Genomic DNA, 26636 nt, shown 5'->3' with positions numbered 1-26636 from the left:
GGAGGGGTTGTTTATGTGCAGTGAATGACATAAAGTATTAGAATTGCTCTTCTGAAGTCATAGTAGGATCTTTTCTCTTTTATTCTGTACTATATGTTTTTTGTTTGTGCCGTTTTGTTCAATATCTTGTCTTTTCGTTTCTTCAAGTTTTTGTTTTTTGTAATGGTCTCTAATTGAGTGTTTATTACATTTAATTATGTATGTATTTTTATTTTTTGGTTTTACTTGTTTCTCATTTTATTTTTCTTTAAAAAAAATTTTTTAAAATAATTTTTTCTCTGCATGTATCTGAGTGGGCATTTGTGTTAATGTGGTCTCTCTTTATGTTTTGTCTTATGCAATAAAGGACACCCAAAAGTCAAAACAGTATTTCTCCTCCTCTCTCTCTCCCCCTTTTCTCTGTCTCCTTCGCTCTCTCTCTCCCCCTCTCTCTCTCTCTCTCTCTCTCAGGGCTGTGTAAAACAGACCCCCTTCTGTTCCGCTAAGAGGCCGCAGCTGCTCAGGTGCCTGAGGTAATGAGGGGGTTGACTGATCCCCAGGTCGCTCGGCACACACAATCGGAGTGGCCCGGGAAAGCAAGCGGAGGATCAAAGCGGCTGAACTGGGATCAGGCAGGTGAAGGGACACCTGAGCCTGGGTCCCTGGGCTTCCCGGCTCCGGCCAGAGGGGCCTGCCCGCGTTTTGTTTTCATCTGAGGCGAGCTACCTGTAAATGGGCCACTCTGAGCGACCGCTTAAGTGCTGACTCCGCCGAAAAGCAGCCCGCCCTCCAGCTCTGCAGGACCAGGGTCCCTCACAGCGCAGCCAGAGTTGTCACCGGAATCAGGAAACTTGGGCGTATCACTCCTGTCCTGGCTGCGCTCCACTGGCTTCCCGTCAGCTTCGCGATCGACTTTAAGATACGGTTTTTAACGCGTTGCATGGTGATGGCCCCTCCTACCTTTCTGAACTCCTGTCTCCCTTGGAATCCCACCGCTCACTGAGGTCCAACAGTCGTAGCCTTTTAGCAGTGCCCAGAACTCGGCTCCGTACTGTGGGTGATCGAGCTTTTTGCTCCATGGCACCACGCCTTTGGAACCGTCTGCCCGATCACCTACGTCTGGCACAGTCAGTCTCGGCATTCAAAGCCGGGCTTAAAACTCATTTTTATCAGTGTGCCTATGCCTATTTTTTGCACTTTGTTTTATTGTTGCCTTCTGTGAAGCACTTTGAGATCATCTCTGTATGATGAAAAAGTGCTATATAAATAAAATCTATTATTATTTTTATTATTATCCGATCACAGCGTTTGTTTTCATCTTTTTTTCTGGAAGACTGTCAAGAAGAAAAAAAAGGCTTGTCAGGCTTTTATCGGTCACATAACTCCAGAATGCCCCGCCCACATTCCTTTCCTCTGGGAGAAAAACACCACAGCGCTGCAGCAAGACTGAAAAAAATATCCCTCAGGAATTCGTCAGTAAATCAGTCACTTGAATTTCGGTTCATTGCCTGAGTTGACTGACTTGAGAGAGAGAGCTGATGCGCAGCTCTGCTCTGGAGACAGTGCTGTTCTAACAGGCTGTCTGTATGAAGTCGCGTGTATAAATGCAGCCATTAGCTGATGCTATAGCACTTTATCTGCGTAACATGCCAGTCATGACAGTATATTGTAAATGGATGCCAAATGTTATGGCTTGAAGTGTTACCGTGTATCTACTCCTATACGCCTATTTTATCAGAGGTGGAAAATGTAGGTTCAGAAATGATAAGTCCACCCCAATATTTTGTTCCAATCACCAGGGTTTGCTAATTAGTGCAATTCTTCTGCCAGGAAGTAGAGCTAATTAGTGAAATCAGCTGGCTGAGTTAATGGGTGGAAGAAACACACGGCAGGACTTTTACTTTCTGACCCCTGGACTTTTTCCCCCCTGCTTATTTTCTTCGCAAAATGCTTTTTGTATTTATTGTATTTCGCAAAATGAGAGCCAGCTTTGTGCCATCCTGCAGGCATGTCAACCACAGACAGCCCTGGCATCCATCCATCCACTGGCACAGAGCCTTAACAGGATAAGCCACCCAGCACACCGCTCGCATAAGGATATGATTCCACCCCGTCTTATATTTATTTATTTCGGGTTACTTCCTCCTTCCTTCACGTAAGTGTCTTTGTCTTTACTACCTGTGCATGCCAGCTTGTCAGAAAGAGAAAGAGACAGTGTGTGTGAGAGAGAGAGAGAGAGAGAGAGAGAGAGGTGTTTGATTGTATATTGTACATTGTATTGCCAATAAAGCCATTTGGATTTGAGAGAGGGGGAAGTACAAAAGAGAGGGGTGAGAATGGGGGGGGGGGGGTGCAGAGAGAGAGGGGTGAGGGAGGCTGGAAAGCGGTTATTAACTCTTTTGTATGCTCACCTTTCAAAATCAAATAAAATTTTATTTGTATAGCGTATTTTACAACAGTTGTCACAATTCGCTTTACAAACAACCCTAGCCTAAACCCCCACAGGAGCAAGCCTCAGGCAACAGTGGCAAGGAAAAACTCCCTGTGGCAGATGGGGAGAAACCTTGGAAGGAACCAGGCTCAAGGGGGAAAAACCCATCCTCAAATGGGTTCTCAAATAGCAAATGTAACCTTTGCTATAGGCTACATAGGCTACAACTCATGCGTGATCACATTGAGAAACTTGGTGGGGCCCTTAAAGGGTTCAAATAAGACTATGTGTGTTGTTATCGCTGTCATTACAGAACGTTCCGTGTTCTGCTCTGTAATCAGAGCGGAAAATCTGCTGAAAGCGGGCATTGCTGAGCGGAAAAGTACCGCGGCTGATCGGAGCGTACGAAACGAAAGGCACGGCGTATTCCTCTGTGACATTTTCCCGCTCGAACCGCAACGGTTTCAGGCTCTCCTTTCTTTATTTTCTCTCAGTCCTTCCTCTTCGCTGCTGTATGAGGAACCCGTCACTCTTGGAGGAACTTCCAGAACATTCTGCTGCTTTCGGGGACTTTCTCCTTCCTCCAATCAAGGGACGGACGGACTGACCGCCGTCACTGGTGAAGAAAAGGGCATTGCCGTGAATCTTTGAAATGACGAGACCAACTCCATTTCTGATTTATTAGTTCTGGACTAGCATCAAGCCAACGATATTTATTTCAGGCACTGTAAATACAATGGATGAGAAGCAGTTAACCAGGACATAATTTTAGATCAATACTTACTGCAAATTATAATACATAATTGTCTCTCATGGTAACCTTATGTTAAAAAAAAACAACCAGAAATAGATCTCCCGTTTGTCTTTTAGACAGTACATACACCTCATTTATGATTATCTGCGTACATATTTCATGTGCGGTAAATATGCTATATTGAATTGCTGTTGAGTGTGTCCAGCTCAACCCTGTAGCCATTGTCAAAAATGCGGCAATTGTAAAAAAAAAAATGTTATAAAAAATGTAGGATTTTTTTTTTTTTTTTTTTTAAAGAGAAAAGTACCCATGATGCCATGAAAAGTACCAAAGAGGTAAAAACCAACAGGTAATTCCCAGTGGTCAGTAATAATTCTACCGTTGGAATTTACCAGCTTTGCCAGGCTGGGGATGATTTGGCAAAAACAAAAACAAAAACAATAATTACCTGGCATAACATTTATGCTGTAAATGTTTAACAAGCCTAACATGCCTTTTTGATCCAGCGAAAGTTCCAAAGTCTAACCACGCGGCAAACTCAATGCGCCTCCTCCTTTATTACAGAGAAATAAATGCAGGTGCAACTGTGTGACTTTTTTGGTCTCTTGCTCAACAAAAGAGATTGTTAAACTGGTAAGTGCATATAGTATCAACGCCATATCCTTCACAATGTCCCTTAAAGAAAATATGTGAAAGTGAAACAGAGCCAGGGGGGCACGGTGGTCCCGGGTTCGAATCCGGCCGGGGCCTCTCTGTGTGGAGTTTGCATGTTCTCCCCGTGCCCGTGTGGGTTCCCTCCGGGTACTCCGGGTTCCTCCCACAGTCCAAAGACATGCAGGCTAGGTTAACTGGAGACTCTAAAATTGCCCATAGGTATGAGTGTGTGAGTGAATGGTGTGTGTGCCCTGCGATAGGTTGTCGGCCTGTCCAGGGTGTATTCCTGCCTCTCGCCCAATGCATGCTGGGATAGGCTCCAGCACCCCCCACGACCCTGACCAGTATAAGCAAGTATAGATAATGGATGGATGTATGGAAAAAAAGCCACTGGAATAATTGTTTAGTCAAAGTTATTAATTTGTGAAACAATTTGAATGCATTTTAGCTCATATTAACCGAACCAAATTGCCCTTACAAGCCATTTCACCGTGTGGTGCTCTTGGAATTAAACGTTATTTAAGATTTCTTCTCCTCAGCCTTTTGGTTGAAGTGGCTATGTATAAGCCTTGGAAATGAGGGACTTGGGAATCATTCGTATGTTTCAAGTGAAACTTGTGGCACATCTCGAGAGAGACGGAAAGTCCAGGGGTCAGAAAGTAAAAGTCCTGCCACGTGTTTCTTCCACCCAACTCAGCCAGCTATGAATTAGTTCCACCTCCTGGCTGAATAATTGTGCTGATTGGTAAATTCAGGAGATTGGAAGAAAATGCTGGGGGGGAAGGGGGTGGGGGCTTTTGCTTCCTAAATCTGGATTTTCCCCCTCCACACATCACTGAGGATTACCACTTTCACCTTTCACATTACCAGCAGTATGGTTCTCACCAAACATTGCACGGAATCTGTGTGAGAAAGAAAAAAGCTTGTGATACTTGCTGCCACTTACACACCGTAGGCACATTACTTGAAAAATTTAAAGCAGTTAGCTCACAAACCTGTACCAGCCTTGACAGGAACCCCAGAGGAGGGCGGAGCACTTGGTAAACCCGCCCACTTGGTAGCCCCACGCCCCCACTAAGCCTAATTTTCCAGTCATAGCATGCAGGTATAACAACATATGTAAAAGGGGAAGAGCACCACGAGCGATTTATGTGCAGACTTTTCCGGTTTGAGTGGGTGTGGTTTTTGTAAATATTTATCCCTGCAAACATTCATTTTCAAAATGTCAAATGTTTCACCCGAATGGGAATTGTGAGAAATAAAAAACGAAATGGATATGCTTAAAAAATGGGTAGACCTTGTGGCACAGTCAGTAGGGTGGCCTACCATCAGCCTTCAACAAATCCACCTGCCCAGCCATGATACTTTCTGCACTGTGATCCTGTCACTGTGATCGTTATGAATTTATAATCATTAAATTTGTTCGTATTTATTTACATGGATCAGACTGCCCACTCACTAAAAAAAATAATAATTGCAAAAATGTAATACCCAGCTAAAAATACCCAATGGTGAAGTCCAGCCTAAAACATAGCCACACCTTCTAGTTATGGATAAATCATTAAACGTTTATTGTAAGACTTTTCCACTTTTCCAACATGTGGCGCTTTAAAAAAAAAATGTTTAACAGTGCTTGGAATGTGTTTTGAGCAAATGATCGCTGTCTTATTTCACTAGATAGCCTATCCGTTCGAATTATCTGGAAACACCTCTCGTTTAAAATGGTTTCAATCTCGTGCTTTTTTAAATTTTATTTATTTCAAATGCACAGCCGCAGTATGCTCTCTTCCGTTTCCTTTTCCTTCTTCTTTGAATGAATATTAGTGCATGACTCCCTTATCCAGAGCGCCGTGCAGAGCGGATGTTTACACACACGGTTTTGTTCTCGATGTTCTCGTCTTATTTACATCTGGGCGCGGTTCATGATGAATAAGAATGCGATGACGCTGAAGGATTATGATGATTAACGTTCAGACAGTCGGATTGTGAGCACAGTGGTCATGTTGTTTAAGAATCTCCAAACAGACTGAAAATTACGCGGATGCATATGAGTCCATATAGGTGTGGTCTGAGTGCAGTGACACTTTCTTCCTATTATCCTTAAATTTCCATTTAAATTACACTCAAAATAAAAAAAGGTTTTCTTATTTTTTCCTCGTTGCAAAGTTGAAAACCCTTGCTTTTCCATGACTTGCATGAGCATGAGTAATTCTACGCGTGCATTAGCGTTAGTAATGCTGTGTGGATGGGCACATAATGTTCCTGCTTATTGTGTGTTTATACAGCTGGACAGTTACCCACGTCCGGTGCTTGACGGAGGTGAGTCATAATGGGAAGGCATACTGTACATGGCTTGACACAGTGGTTTCTCTTTCACCAGGGCCCTATGTGTAAACGGATGGGAAGGGCCGGCCCTGCCATGCGCACATAGTTAGGGTCGCATTTCGTTTACGCTGATGTTACCGTCTTATTATCCCACGATTCTTCTCCTTCCTCTTCTTTTTATTCTACTTATTTTAATATTATTATCATTAGTGGTATTCTCATCCCCGCCAAGTTACGCATTATTATTATTATTATTATTATTATTATTATTATTATCCCATTTGATAGAGAGAGGAAATGAGGGGAAGAGATGGAGAGTGCAAAAGAGAGAGGGAGAGTGCATGACCTCACAATGTGATGGAAGATCAAGGCGAGAGAGAGAGAGAGAGAGAGTCCAGTCCGGTCTGAAATGCGGACGGATGGCACACTTAAGAGGATGCGCCCTCCGAGTATCTCCCAGGCTTATGTAAGTCCCTGCGAAGGGCACGCGAGCACAGCCATCAATTAGCCGTCTGCAGCTGCTGCCCAGAGCGTGTCGTCCGTGTCCGTTTGCAAAGAGATGTTCCCCTTGCCGTGTCCGTTTGTAAAGAGATGTTCCCCTCGCCGTGTCCGTTTGTAAAGAGATGTTCCCCTCGCCGTGTCCGTTTGTAAAGAGATGTTCCCCTCGCCGTGTCCGTTTGTAAAGAGATGTTCCCCTCGCCGTGTCCGTTTGTAAAGAGATGTTCCCCTCGCCGTGTCCGTTTGTAAAGAGACGTTCCCCTCGCCGTGTCCGTTTGTAAAGAGACGTTCCCCTCGCCGTGTCCGTTTGCAAAGAGATGTTCCCCTTGCCGTGTCCGTTTGTAAAGAGACGTTCCCCTCGCCGTGTCCGTTTGTAAAGAGACGTTCCCCTCGCCGTGTCCGTTTGTAAGGAGATGTTCCCCTTGCCGTGTCCGTTTGTAAAGAGACGTTCCCCTCGCCGTGTCCGTTTGTAAAGAGACGTTCCCCTCGCCGTGTCCATTTGTAAAGAGACGTTCCCCTCGCCGTGTCCGTTTGTAAAGAGACGTTCCCCTCGCCGTGTCCGTTTGCAAAGAGATGTTCCCCTCGCCGTGTCCGTTTGTAAAGAGACGTTCCCCTCGCCGTGTCCGTTTGTAAGGAGATGTTCCCTTGCCGGGTCCGTTTGTAAAGAGACGTTCCCCTCGCCGTGTCCGTTTGAAAGAGACGTTCCCCTCGCCGTGTCCATTTGTAAAGAGACGTTCCCCTCGCCGTGTCCGTTTGTAAAGAGATGTTCCCCTCGCCGTGTCCGTTTGTAAAGAGATGTTCCCCTCGCCGTGTCCGTTTGTAAAGAGATGTTCCCCTCGCCGTGTCCGTTTGTAAAGAGATGTTCCCCTCGCCGTGTCCGTTTGTAAAGAGATGTTCCCCTCGCCGTGTCCGTTTGCAAAGAGATGTTCCCCTCGCCGTGTCCGTTTGTAAAGAGATGTTCCCCTCGCCGTGTCCGTTTGCAAAGAGATGTTCCCCTCGCCGTGTCCGTTTGTAAAGAGATGTTCCCCTCGCCGTGTCCGTTTGTAAAGAGATGTTCCCCTTGCCATGTCCGTTTGTAAAGAGATGTTCCCCTCGCCGTGTCCGTTTGTAAGGAGACGTTCCCCTCGCCGTGTCCGTTTGTAAAGAGATGTTCCCCTCGCCGTGTCCGTTTGTAAAGAGATGTTCCCCTCGCCGTGTCCGTTGGGATTCCCGGCTGTTTGTGACGCGCGTGGGTGTCGCATAGTTCACGGAAAACGCGCTCGCGCCCCGAGGCTGTTATTGTACTGTATTCGTATTGTAATGCATTTGTCATACGTTCGAATCGCCGCGGGGTTCTGCGTTTCTCGGATTGACGCGCTCCGGGGCAAGAGGCCCGTGCCCCGGCACGTCAGCGGCACATTCCTCGGCTGGCGAGCTCATTAAATCAGGCGGTGAGACTGAAGTCGGTTGGTTAATTACAGATGGAATGCGGGGAAAGGCTACAGACCTTCCCGTGTTTCCGCGATCGTCGTCCTTCGACCCAGTTAGCGCTCGTTTGAGCACAAAGGCGGCGAGCGAGTTCTCGAAGAGCGGCGCGCCGCCCGCGTCCGTCGACGGCGGCGCCTTCAGCCGCAGCCATGTAAAGATATAACGCCGCGGCAGCGTCATTGTGCTTCTGCAGTACGTAACTGAATGCGAACACCGTGCTAGCTCCATGCGTCGCTTTCACGCATAGAGATTTACAAGGAGGTCAGGAGGTAGAGAGAGTCTGACGATTGTTTTTGACGGTGGCCTGCTAGTGACGCACCGGTCGTTCAGAACGTTTTGAACCGGAGAGGCGAGCGGGCGTACACGTGCTGAACGCGCTCCCCGCTTCCCCCGCTCGCGGAGTTTATAAACAGAGCGCGGCTCGCAGCTGACACGTACGGAACGGTCGCGCCCGCAGGGAGAGGCGCGGGGGGCGCTCGTGAGAATCCCAAAACGGCGCTCCCATGATCTGGCAGGCAAATCCGCCGCCGGCGCTTCCTGCGTCTGTCCGCACCGTCCCTTCCGATTTGAATCGCAATTTTGTATTAACCAAATGCTCGGATCGTGAAAACACACACACACACACACACACACACACAGCTCATGCAAGTTCACGAGCCGACGAAGTAAAATGCACCGCAACGAACATCCGCTTAGGGGGTGTCCAAAAATAAAAAAATTAAAAAAAAACCCCTGGTTGTATAGTGTGAACTTTAGTTAGTTTCAGTTATTTCGAATCAGGGGGAAGTTTCGGATGATGGGTTTCCGAAGAAGAAAGCACCTGACAGATGTAATTTCGGAGGCTGCGCCGGCCAGATGTGGCCCAGCAGCTGTGCGGGCGCTGCAGTTGCGTAACTTATTTTCACTATGAAAGGCCCACGTCCGGCGTGTGGTTGAGCCCCACAGAATCTGTCCTGCTGGGGCACAGGCCAGCCGGTAATCCCTCCAGCCCCCTCTGATCCGGCATTGGGCGACCGGTGGTCTGTTTTTCAATGAAAATCTGTCCTTCTTGCAGCTGTCCTCTGCAGTTTTTCCCTCTTCTTGTGTTGTTACAGTCAGCAGTTTTCTCCCTTGTGGGGCAGATTCTGTATTTAAGCTGATCTCATCTGTCTGAGCTTCTCCCAGCCTGCTCTCTCCGTCCGGACCCAGAGGAGGACCAGGGATGGGAAAGCACACAGCTGTTTCCCTTTAAATCCTGTGTATTTGTGCGTGTGTGTGTGTGGGTGTGTGCTGGCACAGGCCTTTGTATGTGCTTGTGCGTGTACTGTATATACGTGTGTATGTGCGTGCACACGTTTGTTGGTGTGTGTATGTGTGTGTGTGTGTGTTTGCGCTTGTGCACAGGCCTGCGTATGTGCGTGTGTGCTTGTGTACTGTATGTACGTGTGTGTGTGTGTGCATGTGTGTGTGTGTGTCTGTGTGTGTGTGTGTGTGCGTGCATGGGCCTGTGTATGTGCGTGTGTGCTTGTGTACTGTATGTACGTGTGTGTTTGTGTCTGAGTCTGAATGCGTATTTGTGTGTACAGGCCTGTGCATGCGCTCGTGTGTGTGTCTTTGTGCATGTATGTGTGAGTGAATGCACACGTGTGTACATGTGTCAGTGCGCGCGTGCGTGTGTTTGAGTGCACACGCGCTCATATGTTCGCATGCATTGCGAGGGAATTCGCAGTCCCATGCGCGCGTGACTGCACCCCCCCGCCCCCCCCCCCCCCCCCCCCGCCCCGCAGCCGAACAGGATGTCCATGGTTACATAAGGCTGGAATGTTGCGCAGTGATTTCACGTCTCTGGCCCCGAGCCTCGGTCTGGCCACAGCGCAGTCGGCACACTCTGTACTGAGACGCAGGGGCGGAACCCGGGGCCACGGGAACCAGGGGGACGTGCCTTAACACGCGCAGCAGCACACACAGGGCCACAGTGCCAGCGGTGGGCTGAGGCAGCGCTGCACGGCACACCACCAGCATTCACACACACAGACGGATGGGCAGACAGACGGATGGGCAGACAGACTGACTGATTGATTGCTAGATATATAAATAGATTGTGTTATCGCTTGTTAGATAGATAGATAGATAGATAGATAGATGGACAGATCACAAGGTTAGGGGCCGTCTGAAAATGCCTAGTGTTTGAACAACAGAAAACTTGTGGGTCATGCGTGGGCCGTCGGTGTCACTGTAGGGGACCTCCCAAGAAGCCCAGTGGTGCAGTTTCCTGTATCTCCTCGCTCTCTAAACGCAAACACCACGGAAAAAACCACCACTGCTTCTCTCACTACCTACAGAGATACCATACATGGCTGTATGTGACCTTATTTTGTTTTTTAAGACTTTACCGAAACTGGGTTAACCCTTAGGTTTTTTTTTTCTTTTTTCAAAACTGCTGTCTGGCTTTGCGGCGGGTCTGTCTGCCACAACATGAGTGGGATGTTGGTTCCATTCTTTAATCTCAGCAGTGCATGCAGCAGGGCAGCCTAGTGGCAGGGTGTAGACCCCCTGGTGGGTATATGGGGATGCTGAAGAGATGTGTCTGGAGAGATGAAGCTTGGTCCCTCTATGAAAAAGTAAAGAGATGTTGGACCCTTGGAGAAAGGCCCGTAACCCAAGAAGCGGCCCTTCTCTCTCTCCCCGCAACCGCACCCCCCCCCCCCCCCCCACCCCGATCTCAAGGGGACAGTCATACTAGAGATGGATTTGGGTCACGTCCTGGCTGTTCGCTGCTAAGACAGTCATGATGTGGATCTCTTAAAGCTGGACTGAGGTTCTACTGGTTTTCTTTTCTTTAAAAAAAAATAAAAAAATAAATCAGCTACCAGTTCAGCCCCAAGAAACTGCGTAATTGATTGTTTTAAATGATCAATTACTGCTTAGTAACAACAAAAACCAGCAGACCCCGCTTGTCTCTGGGATCAGGACTATAGACCCCTGGGATAAGGCCACTGCTTGAGATGATGCCATTTGAAATAAACAAGTCAGCAAAGGTTTTTAAACCCTCCCCTTAAAGATATCCTTAAAGGCACCGGTGTTCACCGGAAAAGAAAACAAACAATCCAGGTAGCAGAAGGGACGGTGTGGTGTTAGTGTTTGTTTCAGACCACAACACACCGCACCGCATCGCATATTTATGTCATAACAGTGGCAGAATATGTCCCGATGAAGTTATATGTCATTAGTTTCAGAGAGAACATATGACAGCTGCACTCTGGATGGGTTACATTAGGACAGTTATGGGACCAAACGTGGCCCTGTCTGTGTGGGGAAATATGTTGTCAAAAGATATATTGAAAATACAATAATAAATATATTTCACACCAATGTAAAAATATGAATAATTGTAAATTCCGCAGGCTAATGGTGGATCGTTCACCCTTACAGAAATTAAGTGTTATCAATATATAGAAATACAAATATTAGCGATATATTGCAACACTTCACAATATTACCGCTTTAAAATATAGCAATATATCGTTATATTTCCAAAAGTCCACATATTTTCGATGCACTGCAGAACATTCAGTTTCTTCTAGGGTGGGCAGCGCATATCTTCATTGTTTTCATTGTGTTCTGTTGAAAGACGATGAAGGGCACAGTGCTGTCCTTGATAAGAGCGGACCATCGCTCGGACGATAATTAGACTCCTGGGCAGTCCCTCGCTGTGCAGCGTGGGCTGCAGGTCAGTCAGCCTCTTCTGCTCCGTCAGGAACATTTTTGGATGATGTGTTGTGTACAGAGGAAATAAATGTTTAGAGACCAGTGCTAAAGTACAGTGTGTGTGTGTGTGTGTGTGTGTGTGTTGTGGGTGTGTGAGTTTGTGTGTGTGTGCATGTGCGTGAGTTAGGGAGTGGAGTTGTGTGTGTGGTGTGCTGTGCGTGGTTAGAGAGGAGTAAGGTTGTGTGTGTGTGTGTGTGTGTGCATGTGCGTGATGTTGAGGGAGTTGTGTGGGTGTGTGTGTGTGTGTCGTGAGTTAGAGAGAGAACTCACAAAGCTCTTGTTGTCTACTGTGTCTCTTGTAGGGACCATCACAGTAGTTTTGTGTGTCTGTGTTTTTCTGTTTGAGTGTAGTGTGTGTGTATGTGTGTGTGTGTGTGTGTGCGCGTGCGTGTGTATGTGTGTGTGTGTGTGTGTGTGTGTGAGTGTGTGTGTGTGTGCTGCTTTCTCTCTTGACTGAACCAGAAAGAAATGTGAATCAGGACTCTTGTCCTCTTCCTGCTTGTTTTTTATTATCCCTTCCCAAACTTCTCCACTCATCACTTTTTTCCTCTTCTTTGTTTTTTGTCACATTCTTTTCCTCTCCTCTTCACCATCCTGCCCTTATTATTTCCTTCTTTCACATGCTTTCCTTTTTTGTGTTTCTTTAATTCAAAGCCCCTCTCTCCTGTTCTTTCTCTCTGCACTACCTTATCCTCTCCCCCCCCCCCAACCTGATTCTCTCCTTGATGGCTCACCCTTTTTAAACACTGTTATTTTTGGTTGAGTTTGGATTCCTTTCTATGATGCGCTTCGGCCTTTAGTTTCTTCAGTGTTTACTCTCTTTACTGTCAATATTAATATTCTTCTTTGCATTATTTTAATTTATTGCATGTCCTGTTATTTTGGTCCTTTCACACTTTTAAAACTTCTCACATTTTATGTCTGTCTTCTGCTAGCTCTTCCTCTTCCTTTCTTTCTTTCTTTCTGTCTCTCTCTCTTTGTATTTCTCACTCTCTTCTTTTCCCTTTCCCTTGTTTAGTTTGCGGTTCAAATACCTATCCATCAGGCTGCCCCAACATGATAAAAGACATGAGCTGTGAGAGAATAAGAGAGATAAAGAGAGAGAGAGAGAGAGAGAGAGAGAGTGTGTGAGAGAGAAATAGAGAGAGACATTTGACACTCCTTTATTGCAACCAATCAGAGCATCAGCAATGTCTATACATACACTTAAAAGCTAAATAGTAACCAAAAGTAAACAAGACACACAAAATGAAAATAAAAGAAAAAGGGACTGTTCCAGACACCACATGCACCTTAAAGCAAACACATGTATCGCCTCATCAGACAGAAGGAGAGAAACAGAAATTGGCACTAATCATGGGCAAAATATAAACTGTTTGTTTTCAGGTCCTCTTGTCTATCACGGGGTATTTTTGCCCAGCGCTGTTTTTAAAAAAAATGTTTTTTTTTTTTACCATGAGTCACGAGATGGGAATAATTATTTCAGCTCCAAGAACATTTAACGTGTTCTGTGCTGTTCTGTGCTGTGCTGTGCTGTGCTATGCTGTTCTATGATGTGCTGTTCTGTTCTTTTCTGTTCTGTGTTGTGCTGTGCTGTTCAGTTCTGTTCAGTGCTGTGCTGTACTGTTCTGTTTTTTTTTTGTACAAAATACAAAAAATGACATAATATAATCAAGGTAGTGTTTTCCTTTTTTTGTGTGCAACCTACAGCAGTTCTTAGTTTACATAGTAAAATATTCAGTGTTCATTCAACTCCAGGACGAGTCCAACAGGAATCAAATGTACTCTGTCAGAGCAATATTTACTTTAAGAGAGTTTATACAACACTAATTGATTTCCTGTGTAGCATCTATGTTTTTATGCACCACCCCCACTCTTTTTAAGCCTAGTGGTTTTCAAATCATGTGCTGTAGGCATGGCAACAGGTACAGGGAAATGGATTTGCAACTGCGGAGCCTGGCTAGTTTTGCATCCATGGTTGTGCTCAAACCGCTTCATTGACATATCTCTCAGCGCAGACGGTCGATTAGCCGGATCTAAACCGTGTCACTGCTGCAGGGAGTCTGGTCCAGTGGAAACCGGTAATGGAACAAAGCAAACCTGTCAATGAACCATTAGAATTATCGCAGAAATATTTGGTTTAGACAGGATGTGCGTCAACAGGCCAGCTGAACGTGCGGCGAGCTCAAGGCTGTTTAAATAAACGTCGCTCCCTCTTGGCTATATCGTTCTGTGAATATGTGGGTTCTTTGGATGGTTTCATAGGGGAACCCTTTTAAGTTCTTTATGGAACCCTGCATGGTAGGTGTGAAAAGTGAATGCCCCCAGATTGAACCATTTTGCCCGACAAAGAACCCTTGAACTAGACATGGTTCCTATGGAGACATAGGAGAGCCTTTTGGAACCCTTTCTTCTTAAAGAGCAGGTTACCGTTGACAATGTAGAATTTAAGAAGTATAAAAAAGTAAATTTAGAGGGAGGGGAGGGGGGAGTTGGGAGAAAGCAGGGATGGAGTTTGTGTGGAGGGATTATGTTCTGTTTTGTTCAGCGTGATTAGGGATGTGCGAAAATGTTACTGGGAAATGTCAGAAACGAGCCTCGGTCAAAATCCAGACCAGAAAAGGAAAGAAAAGCCCACAGCAGGCGGCTGAAGCTGAGTTTCACTATGACCGCACGCTCTGGGTATTTCTTATGGTTACAGCACTCCGGACCGTTTTACTTATTTCATACAGAAGTGCAATCACTCCCACACAGAGATGCTGTTACCACTTCAGCATTATTTATCGGCCTGTTTCCTCTCAGCCTTGGTAATGTCTACCGTAAGGCCTGACACGCCCCCAGCATGCTTTGGGCTGAAAGTCAGGCTTGTGTCATCAAGGCGCGACTGCCCCGCCCGCGTTGTGAACAGACGCTGCTTTATCCGGCGAAGGAGTGTTTCGGCTGGCCTGTCACTCAAGTCCCTGTGACGTAGCAAAATATTGACATTGTGTTGCTAAGGGAGGAGGGGAGCGTGGTTTTGGTTGGGTTTGGTTAACGTCACGGCATAGGAGATTGGTCGTATTTAAGGTGTGAGGTCACAATGAGAATGTGAATAGAATGTTCTTAACTGAACATTTTAATGCTGATGTAACAATCACTGAGTAAGCGATGGAGTTCTAGAACACTGACTTATTGTTTTGAGAGAAAAAAAAAAACATTCCATAAAAACCTACTCTTCAAAGGTTTGAAGGGAAATTTTGGTATGTAACTGACAGAAGACCTGGATGCTCTGAACGAATGCCCACATGAAACTCTGTACATGTCCCCCCTGTTGCAAAATAAATAGAGAACATAATTTGCAAAAGAAATATTTTTTTCTCTGAGTTTGAATCATATTTATATTTTGTCTCTGCAGTTATAAAAAAACAAGCCATTCTGAACTACAGGTCCGGAGAGTGCACTGGTTCACTTTAAATGATCTCTTTGTTCATTGCTCATGACGGCACCATTATCATTAATCTTCACTAAATTTATACATCCTAGACTCAGTCAGAGAGACTACACATTAAACACAATCAGTTAATTCAACACAAAATGTCTTTTAAATTGGTCTAGAAACTATCTGAATCACAGGTTACTTATGACTTTACGGAATATTTTACTGTGCTAATCTGTCCCTCTGTGAAACCGTGCTCTTCAGAAACACAGTTTAAATCAATGCAGTAACCCCATGAAGACAAGACATTAGGCCCACAAGCCGAAATCATGCATAAGCACCGAATTAACTGCACTTCAACAAATTCCACATAATGATGTTGATGAACCTATCCTGTGAGAATATCAGAACTTTAACAAGGTCTCCATTGGTGCTGGTCTGTCTGCTGTAGATTAGGTGCACCAGCTACTCTGCTGTATGTGTCTGTCTATCTGTCCGCTTGTCGGTCGTTGAAACTGTTAAGCTTCGGGTGAACTGCCTTTGTACATTTGACCTGGTTTTGTGCCTTGCAACCACAGCGGGTGAATTTAAAAAAAACATTTTAACAGAGCGATTTGAGGCACATGTCTGGGTGCATGGGTGGTGGACATCAAAGCTCAGGTGAAACCATATCCCCTGTCTAATGGAGCAGGCATGCTGGCCCCGCCCCCGCTCCAGGGGGGAGAACCTGGGAGAATGATCACATGACCTGCCACAGGAATGCAATATCTTTTGTTTAAACAGCACCTGGAGAGCAGGACTGAGAGAGACAGCAGGTGCTCCAAACACACACACACACCCACACACATACGCATGCGTGTGTGTGTGCATGTGTGTCTGTGCATGTCTGTGTGTGTGTGTCTGTGCGTGCGTGCGTGTGTGGGTGGGTGTGTATGTGCGTGTGTGTATCTGTGCATGTCTGTGTGTGTGTGTGTGTGTGTGTGGGTGGGTGTGTATGTGCGTGTGTCGTATCTGTGCATGTCTGTGTGTGTGTGTGTGTTGGTGTCTATGTGTGTGTATCTGTGCATGTCTGTGTGTGTGTGTATGGGTGTGTGTATCTGTGCACGTCTGTGTGTGTGTGGGTGTGTGTGTGTGTGTATGGGTGTGTATGGGTGTGTGTGTATTGTGCTTGCGTCTGCACATGCCAGCCCTGCCTGGTTTACATGCGGTCAGAGTTATATAACTCATTATTTTCCCTGAGCTCTAGACTGTGTGGTGCACTGTTAGTGGAGTTGGCAGAGTGGCGTGGAACAGCCCACACTGCTGTTAAGAACAACAGCTGGTTCTATTGTGTTCTGTTGCCCTGCCCGTTGACGCTCTGCCTTCTGACAATAAAGTCATTCTCATCCCACCGACCACGTGGTGGCCACCTAGTGGCCATGTATAGAACAGCAACTTGTCCCTGGGCAACTTTGGACGTGACGGGCCTCACATTCCTGACTTTCGTTTTGCCTGACATGAGTTATGATTGCCTGTCTTGACTGTTTATTCTGGTTGTGACTTGTTTAATTAATTTTATGATTAAGAAAAAAATTCCAGGTTGGTGTAATCCCTTGGTTGTTATAGAAAGTTCAGGTTAAGTGTTTTTTTAAATAAAAAAATTCCAGACAGCACAAACATCGCCCACAGTACATGTATGCGATGATAGCACTGTCGCTCTTCTGCGCAGTCCGTAGGCAGCCAAGTATCGATATGAATCTGCGACGCATAACATGAAGAAAAACAGCTCCGACAGAATGTCAGAAGGGACAGCCCCACAGCGAGAGTTTCAAAAGTAAACACCCGAAAACCCAAACGTGGGCCATAAAATTAACAACAGGAAAAGCGGTTTGCACGCTGGAGTGCGTGTGCATGCGGACGTGACACGCGGGCACGCCTTACAAGATAGGAAAAACCTGCAAGCAAAGCCTATAAAAATCGATTTGAAAAGGCTGCAGTTCACATTTTAAAACAGCCAGATATCTTAGCCTAAATTATTCTAAGGGGGGGGTTTAAACCCACTAAATGACGCACCAGCCCATATTCAGGCTGAAGTGGGGTTCTTTTTGCATTCATTCTGTGAAATCCTCTATCAATCTGGTCACATGATAGCTCGTTTGAAAGTGTTAAAGCTCACAGTTTTATACTCGTAAACTATTTATGATACCGATATTTTAGCGACAGTGGTTTCTTATGTTGTAACATGTCGGGTGGCAAAACAAGCATGGGAGGTCCTCATCCTCTTTGGGAAATCCACAGAGACACACATCACCATAAAGTCATAGTCATAGACCATAGTCATTTTTAGCCCCAAAAACGTGATAACTCAGACAATCCTCGATAGATTGTCCAATGTCCACTAAGAATTTCTCTGGAAGAATTATTGCTGTCCGTTTTGCAGTCGCATACAGGCCGGAATATTGTGTACAAAACAATGTTGTTATATGGTTTGTATAGATATATTCTCTGGAACAAAACAAGCCCACCAATAAACTGTCCAGTATTGGCCAAGCACTTCCTCAATATAGCCAATGGGACCCGCTAGGACTCAACGTGGTCTGGATAGGGGAGGCAGCATAGTATTATGGGTACGGAGCTGGCCTTGTAACCTAAAGTTGTACTTAACCTCTATTGCTTCAGTGTATATCCAGCTGTATGAATGGATGCAATATAAATGCATTTTATATATTTTAATAATGAAATTGCATTTCTAACAGTGTATTGGTTGTTAGGCTTACAGAAAAGCACACACATTGTTTTTCCTGCGTAAACAAACCATATATTTTTCAGTATGCATGCTGAGAACATTGCTCACGAGGCTCAACATTCTTGAGATATTATTCCTACGTTTTTTTCTAAGGAGGACAGAGAAAACAACTTTGACTCCACAGTAGAGGGCATTCTCAGTGAAGAACTTGATCCCATTTTATATCAGTAAGCATCTATATTCATTCTTAAAATAGTTTTACATGTTGATGCAGGCGGGTGTTTGAGGTAAATTTCAATCAATGGACCTCAATTAATTGATTTGAAAACTAGAAAGCAAATGCATTTATTTTCTACAGTCTTTCAGACCGGCTGCTGACAGAGGTTGCAAGGGAAGAGCAAGGAGATGGAGGTGGGAAGGACAGAGAGGGGGAAGGTCACAGGCAGGGGGAAGGACAGGAAGGGGGAAGGTCACAGGCAGGGGGAAAGCAAGCCACTATATCTTCCACGAGCATATAGTTTAAAGTATATGAAATTTTACACCTCTAACAACCCATAGGCTAATATCATTTGGTTTCCAAGTGACCTTTAGGAGATACTGATTGGTGGACAGTAGTAGTAGGATATAACCCCTCAATCTTTTCTTGGCAAGCGATTACTGCATGTTGATCATCACATTTAAGAAAACCCAACAGCCCTAAAGTCAGTCTTGGGCTGAGAAGGTCACGTGTTCACTCTTTCAAAACGTTACACCTGATGCGTGCTTTTTCTTTCCAAACCGAAAACGTGCGGCAGGCCACCCTCACTGTACATCATGAGAAAGAACCTTCCATTCTAGAGTTTTCTGGCGCCTTGACGATGAATTCGAAAAATGCTGCTGGGGAGCATTTTGAAATCAGTGTGCACAGTTTCATTCGACATGGCTGTCACGTCCTACACGTGCTCGCGAAGCTGAATGAAAACAACACGCCAAGCACAGGGTATGTAGATCTGTGCCTGTGTTTACAGCACTGCAGCCTCATGACGCTAAGATGGTATCTGGGGTGGCAGTGTAGCATGGTTGTTAGGGATCTGGGTTTGTAACTGCGTTTAGCCACTAGGGGGCAGTTGAAGGCTTCGTCAAAGTACTTTCCCTGAATTGTACCCGTAAATACCAGCCTGTAGAAAGGGGGTGTGTATACAGTTGTGTAAATTGCTCCGGATGAAAGCATAAAGCACTAAATGTAACTAAAGTGACTAAAGCACTAAAATGTAAAAACAAAAAAAACAAAAATAAACATAGAATTTCACTGTGCTGATGGTAACCAGGCCCTTGGGAAGAAAATATCCAATTGTGCTCCCCGGATCACCTCTGTGCCACTCGAAACTGTGCCAAAAGTTCAGCAGCTGAAGCCTATATGGTCTTCTGATGTGACTATCTGTAACCTAGTGGCCATTTCACGTCCTTCAGGGCACATAGTACTATTGGGGTTCCGGAGTCTGATTGGCAGAGAGACGTGTCCTTTACTGTTGACAGCTGGTTGATGGTTGAAGCTTTAACTTTTAAAAGTAAAAGAAAGTTCAGCCATTTCCTGCATGCTGTGAATTCAGCCATGATTTATGACATTTAGTCCTACAATACACTCTGATAGGCAGAGTGGAGGTACATTTTTGTTCTTTAAGGAACAAATTTGCCAAATGTACCCTCACTAAAAGTGCTTTTGTCGGATGACTTGCAAATCTGAGCCACAGAGCATCATGTTTGGCAACTCTGGTAAATCTGAGCACGATGTGCGACTGTTAAAGGATGGAGCACTACTGCCATCTCCTGGAAAACGTATGAAATGGCATTGGACGGGACGCTAAAAGTCTAAGCAGGGTTATCTATATGTCCTACGACAGGAAGTAACACACACTGACATAAAAATAATAGTATAGTATTCCTAAGTGCTTTAAAAGTACGAATAACATTAAATGCCGTGTCCGATATGAAACTGGTATCGGACGGAGGTATCCTGCAATCTTCCAGTTTTCACTCCAGCACGGTAGGTGGCGGTATGCACTTTTAATTTGGAAGTTAAGGTTAGAATTCCAAACGAAGAAGACGGAGAATGGCCGCTCTGGCAACGGACAAGAAATGAATAAATAGCTTGGTGATTTCTGTTTCTTTTGTTAATACACAGTAAGGCTTCTTCATTTCTTGGCTTTTTGACAAGATAAATGTTTGTGTTTTATGAAATTTGTGTTGTTCTCACCGAAACTGGTCTGGATGTCATGCGTTATCTAAATAGATTTCTAGCTTGCCTGAATCATGCTTTGTTGTCGTAGCTAGCTCGCTAACGTTAACATCAGTGGTTTAATACAGGGCAATACAGTACTAACCGTTTACCGTTAGCTTTTGTAGATATATTGTATGTTGGTTGTGTGACACTTACCTTCCAGACATACATTTTTTTTTTTGCTTTTTCTTGATTCACACATAACTAGACCGATCAAAATGAGTCTAGCATTCAGTAGGGCACCCCGTAAGACGGCGGGGAACCGCATGTCCAAATTGTTGGACGCCGAAGAAGAAGATGAATTTTACAAGACTACCTACGGTGGATTCAATGATGTAAGTGCAAACGATTTAACGTTCCATATCTTTAAAATACGCGTGGCTAGTTTGTCGAGCTGAATAATTAATGAGTATTTTAACTGAAAGAATGTAGCAGGACATCTGAAATAACAGATCAACGGTATCAGTCGTATCTTATTAAGTGAATGAATGACAGCTCTGCAAGCTTGCCTCTTTTTAAAAAATTGACAGCTTCGACTTGCTGTGGGTAACTGTATGGACAGTACATGCATGGATGATTGACAAGTCGACAAAGCATCATCCTCACTGTCTTTGCTAACGAAAAGACTTCTGCCACTTTGAAAGGATAACACATCTCACACTGTGAAGTGTCCAGTGTTAAACATACCGGAATAAAGCCATAATGTACGGTGCCGGACACATCCCGTGTATTCTCCGTACCTGGAAAGTAATGTTCATGAAAAGTATATAAGCTTCCACGAAAATATTAGGTGTATCCCCGAGGTGATAAATTGCGTTCTTGTTCCGATTAGGAATCGGGAGATGACGAGTATAAAGGTGATCAGTCGGACACGGAGGACGAGGTGGACAGCGACTTTGACATCGACGAGGGCGACGAGCCCGACAGCGACCTAGAGGAAGACGAGCCTCGCAGGAAGAGAAGAGTTGTCACCAAGGCCTACAAGGTACAAAATGCCCCAGGCATGTATGTTATGCATGCACCATGTAGGCAATGGCAGGTTGCAGTCTGTCTGCAGTTTTCTCCGGCTCAAAAGCACCGCCAACGTCCTATTGATCTGTCAATGTAGACTATTTCCGCTAACGGCTTACCAGAGATTGTACATGGCTGGGTGAAAAACTGTTCATGCATTGCTTCTGTCAGATACTTTTTTTTGGAAAAAAGACTAATCAAAATCAAAAACACAGTGTCATTGATGCGAAGCACAATGAGTGCTAATAGCCTCCCCTTGTGGAGAATCTTCAGCCTGCTAAATGTGAGTCAGTCAGTCAGTCAGTCAGATCCATGAAGTGCTTCACGTCTAAAAATTGGATTATATTGGGCTGCTTAAACTAAAGGACTTGTCTACGGTGTTCCTGGCTGCCTTGTACTGAGCGCGCTCAGTGCTGGGTGTGACATATGTGAATTCCGCGCCGGTTCCCCAGGAGCCCATAAAGGTGTCCAAGCCCAAGCCCAAGCCCAAGAAGCCGTCGGAGCCGCCTCGCAAGGCCGAGCGTGCCAAGGCTGACAAGCACCTGCCGCTGGAGCTCCAGGAGGACCTGGGAGAGAGTACGTGTCCCTTCCCCGCCGTCCCGGGACCTCCCCGAAACATGCAGTACAGCTTACCTGTCCGCCAGTGCCCCGCAATTACCTTGTTTAACAAAATATGCTTTATGCAGATTCACAGACGCAGGTTAAGGATAGACCGGGACTAGATTGAGTTTTGTTGGGAGAATTTCCATTCAAGATTGAGTTTAGTCTAGGCCTAGGCTTAGGCTCTGTCTGTGAAGCCCACCCTTTATGCTTTAAATCAGTGCAGGTCAGTCTGAAGTCATACCAAAAGTGCAGCCACAACTTGCTCTATTATAATCATCTTTAGGGAATTACCTGTTCTGTTTTGCCTTTCCATTTTAGTTTGATGTTTTCCAGTTACTTTTTTTTGTCTTTACATAATCTTAATTTTAAGTAAAGTACCCACAATTTTACTGTATTGTGTTGTGAGATGCTGCTCCAGTTAGTCCCTCCCCAAATAACATGTTTTGCTTGCTTAGTATGGTGTCCTGTTTGCTAGGCATACATCAGGTGTGGCAAATAGCTTTAGTGCAGTGGTTTGCAGCCCTGTCCCTGGAGATCTACCATCGTGTAGCACTCATTCAACATCTAGAGATCTTGTTCAGCTGCTAATTAGTTGAGCCAGGTGTGTCAAATTTGGGATGGAATGAAAATGTACCGTACAGGACGATAGGTATTCAAGAACAGGGTCGGGCAGCCCTGCTTTAGCCTGTAGTTTGTGACGTGTTGTCTGTCGCCCTCTGCAGGTCGTAAGTCTGTACGCCAGTCCACCACAGAGCACACGCGGCTGACGTACCTGCGGCTGCAGGAGAGGCAGGTGGCTCCGCGGCGCAGGAAAGGGGCGCACCACGACCGCCCGCTAACTCAGGATGAGCTGCTGGCGGAGGCCAAGCTTACCGCCGAGATCAACCTGCGCTCGTTAGGTGAGTGGAGCTAACGGGCTAACCCTAACCTTAACCTGCGCTCGCTAGGTGAGTGGAGCTAACGGGCTAACCCTAACCTTAACCTGCGCTCGCTAGGTGAGTGGAGCTAACGGGCTAACCCTAACCTGCGCTCGCTAGGTGAGTGGAGCTAACGGGCTAACCCTAACCTTAACCTGCGCTCGCTGGGTGAGTGGGGCTAACGGGCTAACCCTAATCTTAACCTGCGCTCGCTGGGTGAGTGGGGCTAACGGGCTAACCCTAATCTTAACCTGCGCTCGCTGGGTGAGTGGGGCTAACGGGCTAACCCTAACCTTAACCTGCGCTCGCTGGGTGAGTGGGGCTAACGGGCTAACCTTAACCTGCGCTCGCTGGGTGAGTGGGGCTAACAGGCTAACCCTAACCTTAACCTCGCTCGCTGGGTGAGTGGGGCTAACAGGCTAACCCTAACCTTAACCTGCGCTCGCTGGGTGAGTGGGGCTAACGGGCTAACCCTAACCTTAACCTCCGCTCGCTGGGTGAGTGGGGCTAACGGGTTAACCCTAACCTTAATCTCCACTCGCTGGGTGAGTGGGGCTAACGGGCTAACCCTAACCTTAATCTCCTCTCACTGAGTGAGTGGGGCTAACGGGCTAACCCTAACCTTAACCTGCGCTCGCTGGGTGAGTGGGGCTAACGGGCTAACCCTAACCTTAACCTGCGCTTGCTGGGTGAGTGGGGCTAACGGGCTAACCTTAACCTCCACTCGCTGGGTGAGTGGGGCTAACGGGTTAACCCTAACCTTAATCTCCTCTCGCTGGGTGAGTGGGGCTAACGGGCTAACCCTAACCTTAACCTGCGCTCGCTGGGTGAGTGGGGCTAACGGGCTAACCCTAATCAAGCCTTAACCCAACCATGTACTCACTGGGCGAGTGGAGCTAACGTCCTCCACTCACTGTGACCCATAGCAATGTAGACAATGGCAAGTCAAAATCATGGAGTTGCGCTTACTCTCATAATAATGATCCGTGACTAGTGTAATTTTGGTTCCGGGGGTTTCTTATAGGACTAAATGATCAAATGCTGTTGAACGCTGAGTGCTGCCAGGAGTCTGCGGTCTGAGATTTTCCGTTACGGTTGTGTTACGGTCTCTCCGTCTCCCGTCCGACCACAGAGAACTACGAGCGCCTGGAGGCGGATAAGAAGAAGCACGTGAATAAGAAGATGCGGTTCGACGGTCCCACCATCCGCTACCACTCGGTCCTCATGCCCCTGGTGACCGACGCCCACCTCAAGGAGGAGAACGTGGACGTGGAGGGGTAGGGTGAACCTCCCGCAAACCCTGAACCCCGTCCCCATCCCTACCCCCACCACCCCGTGCCCTGTCCGTCACACCTAAACATCCTTCAAGGGTTTTAACCAGGAAGTGCCCCACGACTGGTTTTTGGGCCATTTGGTTTTTTCGAGTTGAGCCACTTCAGGGAATGTGCTTAGCTGATACGTGCAGACCTGCCAACCTGCACGCATTTTGTGTACCAACCATGCAATTCTTGGTCAAAATACGCAGGTACGAAATGGCAGCTGAAACTATGCAAAAAAAGTAAAAAATAAAAAATATATATATTGTATGTATTTAATTATGGAAAACAACCAATTAATACAAAACAATACCGTACATTTATTCGGTATTTAAACTACATCCCTCGGATTGAACCAGATGCTACGACCTTGTGCTTGTGGTTCTGTAACCCCTCCCCGACCCACTCAACATCCACTGATACGCAACGGTACTTTATTATCCACCGAGGCGTAACGCTGCATTGCTGAGGTAAAATGGGAAGTGGGGAGTAATAATCAAGCACAAAAATGTGACCGTAATGTTAACATATAAAACGGTAAAACATGTTCGGTAACTTTACAAGATGATGCATTTCAAGGGGTATATCCTAATGAGATAAATTTGTGTTTATAGTTAGCCGTAGTAGTAGCTCGCATGCGATTTAGCCTCGTTACGAGACGTGTGAATAATTGATGGAGTAATTTAGCTGCAGTAACTTAAACGCTACGGAGACTTCCTGTTCAAACTTTGAATCGCGCACGCTCTGTTGGAGCAAAGTGACCATTGCAAAGGTGTTTGACTATTGACTGCTAACGTAGCAAAGAATTAATTATAATGAAATATTAATTATGAAAAAATTGTTTTAAACAGGTATACTCAAACTTTTGACTTGGAAGTATATCATAAGCCCAGTGCAGTGCAAGTTATATTTTAGAATCAGGTCAAATTATACAATTTTTCCTGATCACTTTAAGTCAAAACTAGAATTATGAAGAAAGGCTTGTGTGTGCGTGTGTGCGTGCAACGCAAAGTAGTGCGAAAGCATGTGAACTAAGCGTTACACTGACTATTGTGGTACTCAAAATATTTTCCCAAGGTTGGCAGGCCTGTGCGTGTAACCAGGCGCCTTCCCTGAGTTTGACCTTCCTGTAGAACCGCCCTGTGTCCATGTTAAACACTCCATTTGCAGCTCTGTTCACTCTTAGTGTGGGAAATGCATTCATAAGTAAATCTGTGGACGAGGATGAGTTGAATGTGCTTAGAATGTACAAAACAATGTCAGGATTCCCCTGTATTTGCTGTTGTGCAAACAACCAGAATTTCACACACAGTCACTGTGCCGTACACACACACACACACACACAGCCCTGGGAACTGAATAGAGTACTGTCTGGAGCCGTTAGGCCGGTTCTGTAATTATAACTCTTTCATTTTCTTCCATTCTGTCTGAGTTCTTGATATAATAACATCTGATATTTCCCCCGTCCTCCCCCTTCCAGGTTGGACCAGGACACCCCACAGGCCCCGCCCACTGCCCCGCTCCCTTCCACAGAAGTAGCCACCTGTTCCTCCTCCTCCTCCTCCTCCTCTTCCTCCCAGCAGCTCCCAGGCGGCCTGTGCGCACGCACTTACCTCACGTTCAGCGACGACGAGGCCTTCGAGCTGGTGTTCCCCCACGCGCCCCCGCCCCGCCCCCCCGTCCAGGAGGTGTGCCCGGTGACCCACAAGCCCGCCCTGTACCGCGACCCCGTCACCGACATCCCCTACGCCAACACCCGCGCCTTCAAGATCATCCGCGAGGCCTACAAGAAGTACGTGGCAGCCCACGGGCTCCCCAACGCTTCCGGAAGCTTCTCCGGGGACGGCGGCTCCCGGGGCGCCCGCCAGAAGATCGTCATCAAGCAGAGCATGTCGGGCACTTAGCGGGGGCGGGGGGACACGCCCGTACGTCAGCCCCACGAACAACCCTGCGCAGGGACATCTCGAACTTCTCCCGGATCCCACCTCTGTCCGTTTCTTTTCACTCTTATGACTTTTTTCTGTTTTCAAATTCCTTTTGATCCTCGGTTGTGCGCTCTGTGTTTTTTTTTATCATCAGTTCTGACTTCCTGTCTTCACTTCCTGTCGCCTCTGGACTTTGTGAGAGCGTGGGAACGAGACTGGCCTTTCTCTCTTGCGTCCGTGGGCTTGGTGTTCTGCTCCCGTGAGTCTTCTGTGGTTCTGACATTGAGTGCCCCCTGGGGGACAGTCGCGATAGAGTAGCACGAGGTGCTAGTTCTGTCAAAGCATCTGTGGAGAACATTGCAGTTCACAGTTTATTGATTTTTATTCTGCATTATGTTTCATGCTGGGTTTATTAAAAACATATTTTTTATGTTGTAATGTGTTGAGGGTTTTAAGCACGCTGTGTTTTCTGGTTAAACACCCGTCTCGGAAGAGAGTTAATTGGCAGCTGTTCAAGAGGATAATGATGTTTGTTGAACTCCATTTCCCATAAGTCTCCTCTCTAGCAGAGAAAATGAACAACTGAAGAAATAAAACGATTTTACATACAAA

The 26636-nt window shown here is 46.1% G+C and overlaps 1 protein-coding gene and 1 long non-coding RNA gene across 2 annotated transcripts; both read left to right on the top strand.

The window, feature by feature from the left end:
* Positions 1 to 434: 434 nt before the first annotated feature.
* Positions 435 to 3753, top strand: LOC135260224 (uncharacterized). Its single transcript, XR_010331512.1, has 2 exons — positions 435 to 2134; positions 2905 to 3753. It is a non-coding gene; the product is annotated as an uncharacterized LOC135260224 (long non-coding RNA).
* Positions 3754 to 19995: 16242 nt separating this feature from the next.
* On the top strand, positions 19996 to 26636 carry LOC135260200 (vacuolar protein sorting-associated protein 72 homolog). The gene is made up of 7 exons (XM_064345404.1): positions 19996 to 20155; positions 20461 to 20587; positions 21085 to 21237; positions 21716 to 21839; positions 22589 to 22765; positions 23916 to 24060; positions 25580 to 26636. Exons 2-7 carry the CDS (start codon positions 20471 to 20473, stop codon positions 26001 to 26003), a joined length of 1140 nt encoding a protein of 379 aa, XP_064201474.1. The 5' UTR covers positions 19996 to 20155; positions 20461 to 20470; the 3' UTR covers positions 26004 to 26636.

Source organism: Anguilla rostrata, chromosome 8, assembly GCF_018555375.3.
Source record: "Anguilla rostrata isolate EN2019 chromosome 8, ASM1855537v3, whole genome shotgun sequence".
Lineage (NCBI taxonomy): Eukaryota > Metazoa > Chordata > Actinopteri > Anguilliformes > Anguillidae > Anguilla > Anguilla rostrata.
Note: the sequence above shows the minus strand (reverse complement) of the source record. Positions and strands in the feature narration are given on the sequence as shown.

Excerpts from the sequence above, each read along its gene's own strand:
- LOC135260200 (XM_064345404.1), top strand. The coding sequence starts at position 20,471 with ATGAGTCTAGCATTCAGTAGGGCACCCCGTAAGACGGCGGGGAACCGC. Across the intron at positions 21,238-21,715 it reads TTGTCACCAAGGCCTACAAG|GAGCCCATAAAGGTGTCCAA; the intron begins GTACAAAATGCC and ends CCGGTTCCCCAG. Across the intron at positions 21,840-22,588 it reads CCAGGAGGACCTGGGAGAGA|GTCGTAAGTCTGTACGCCAG; the intron begins GTACGTGTCCCT and ends CGCCCTCTGCAG.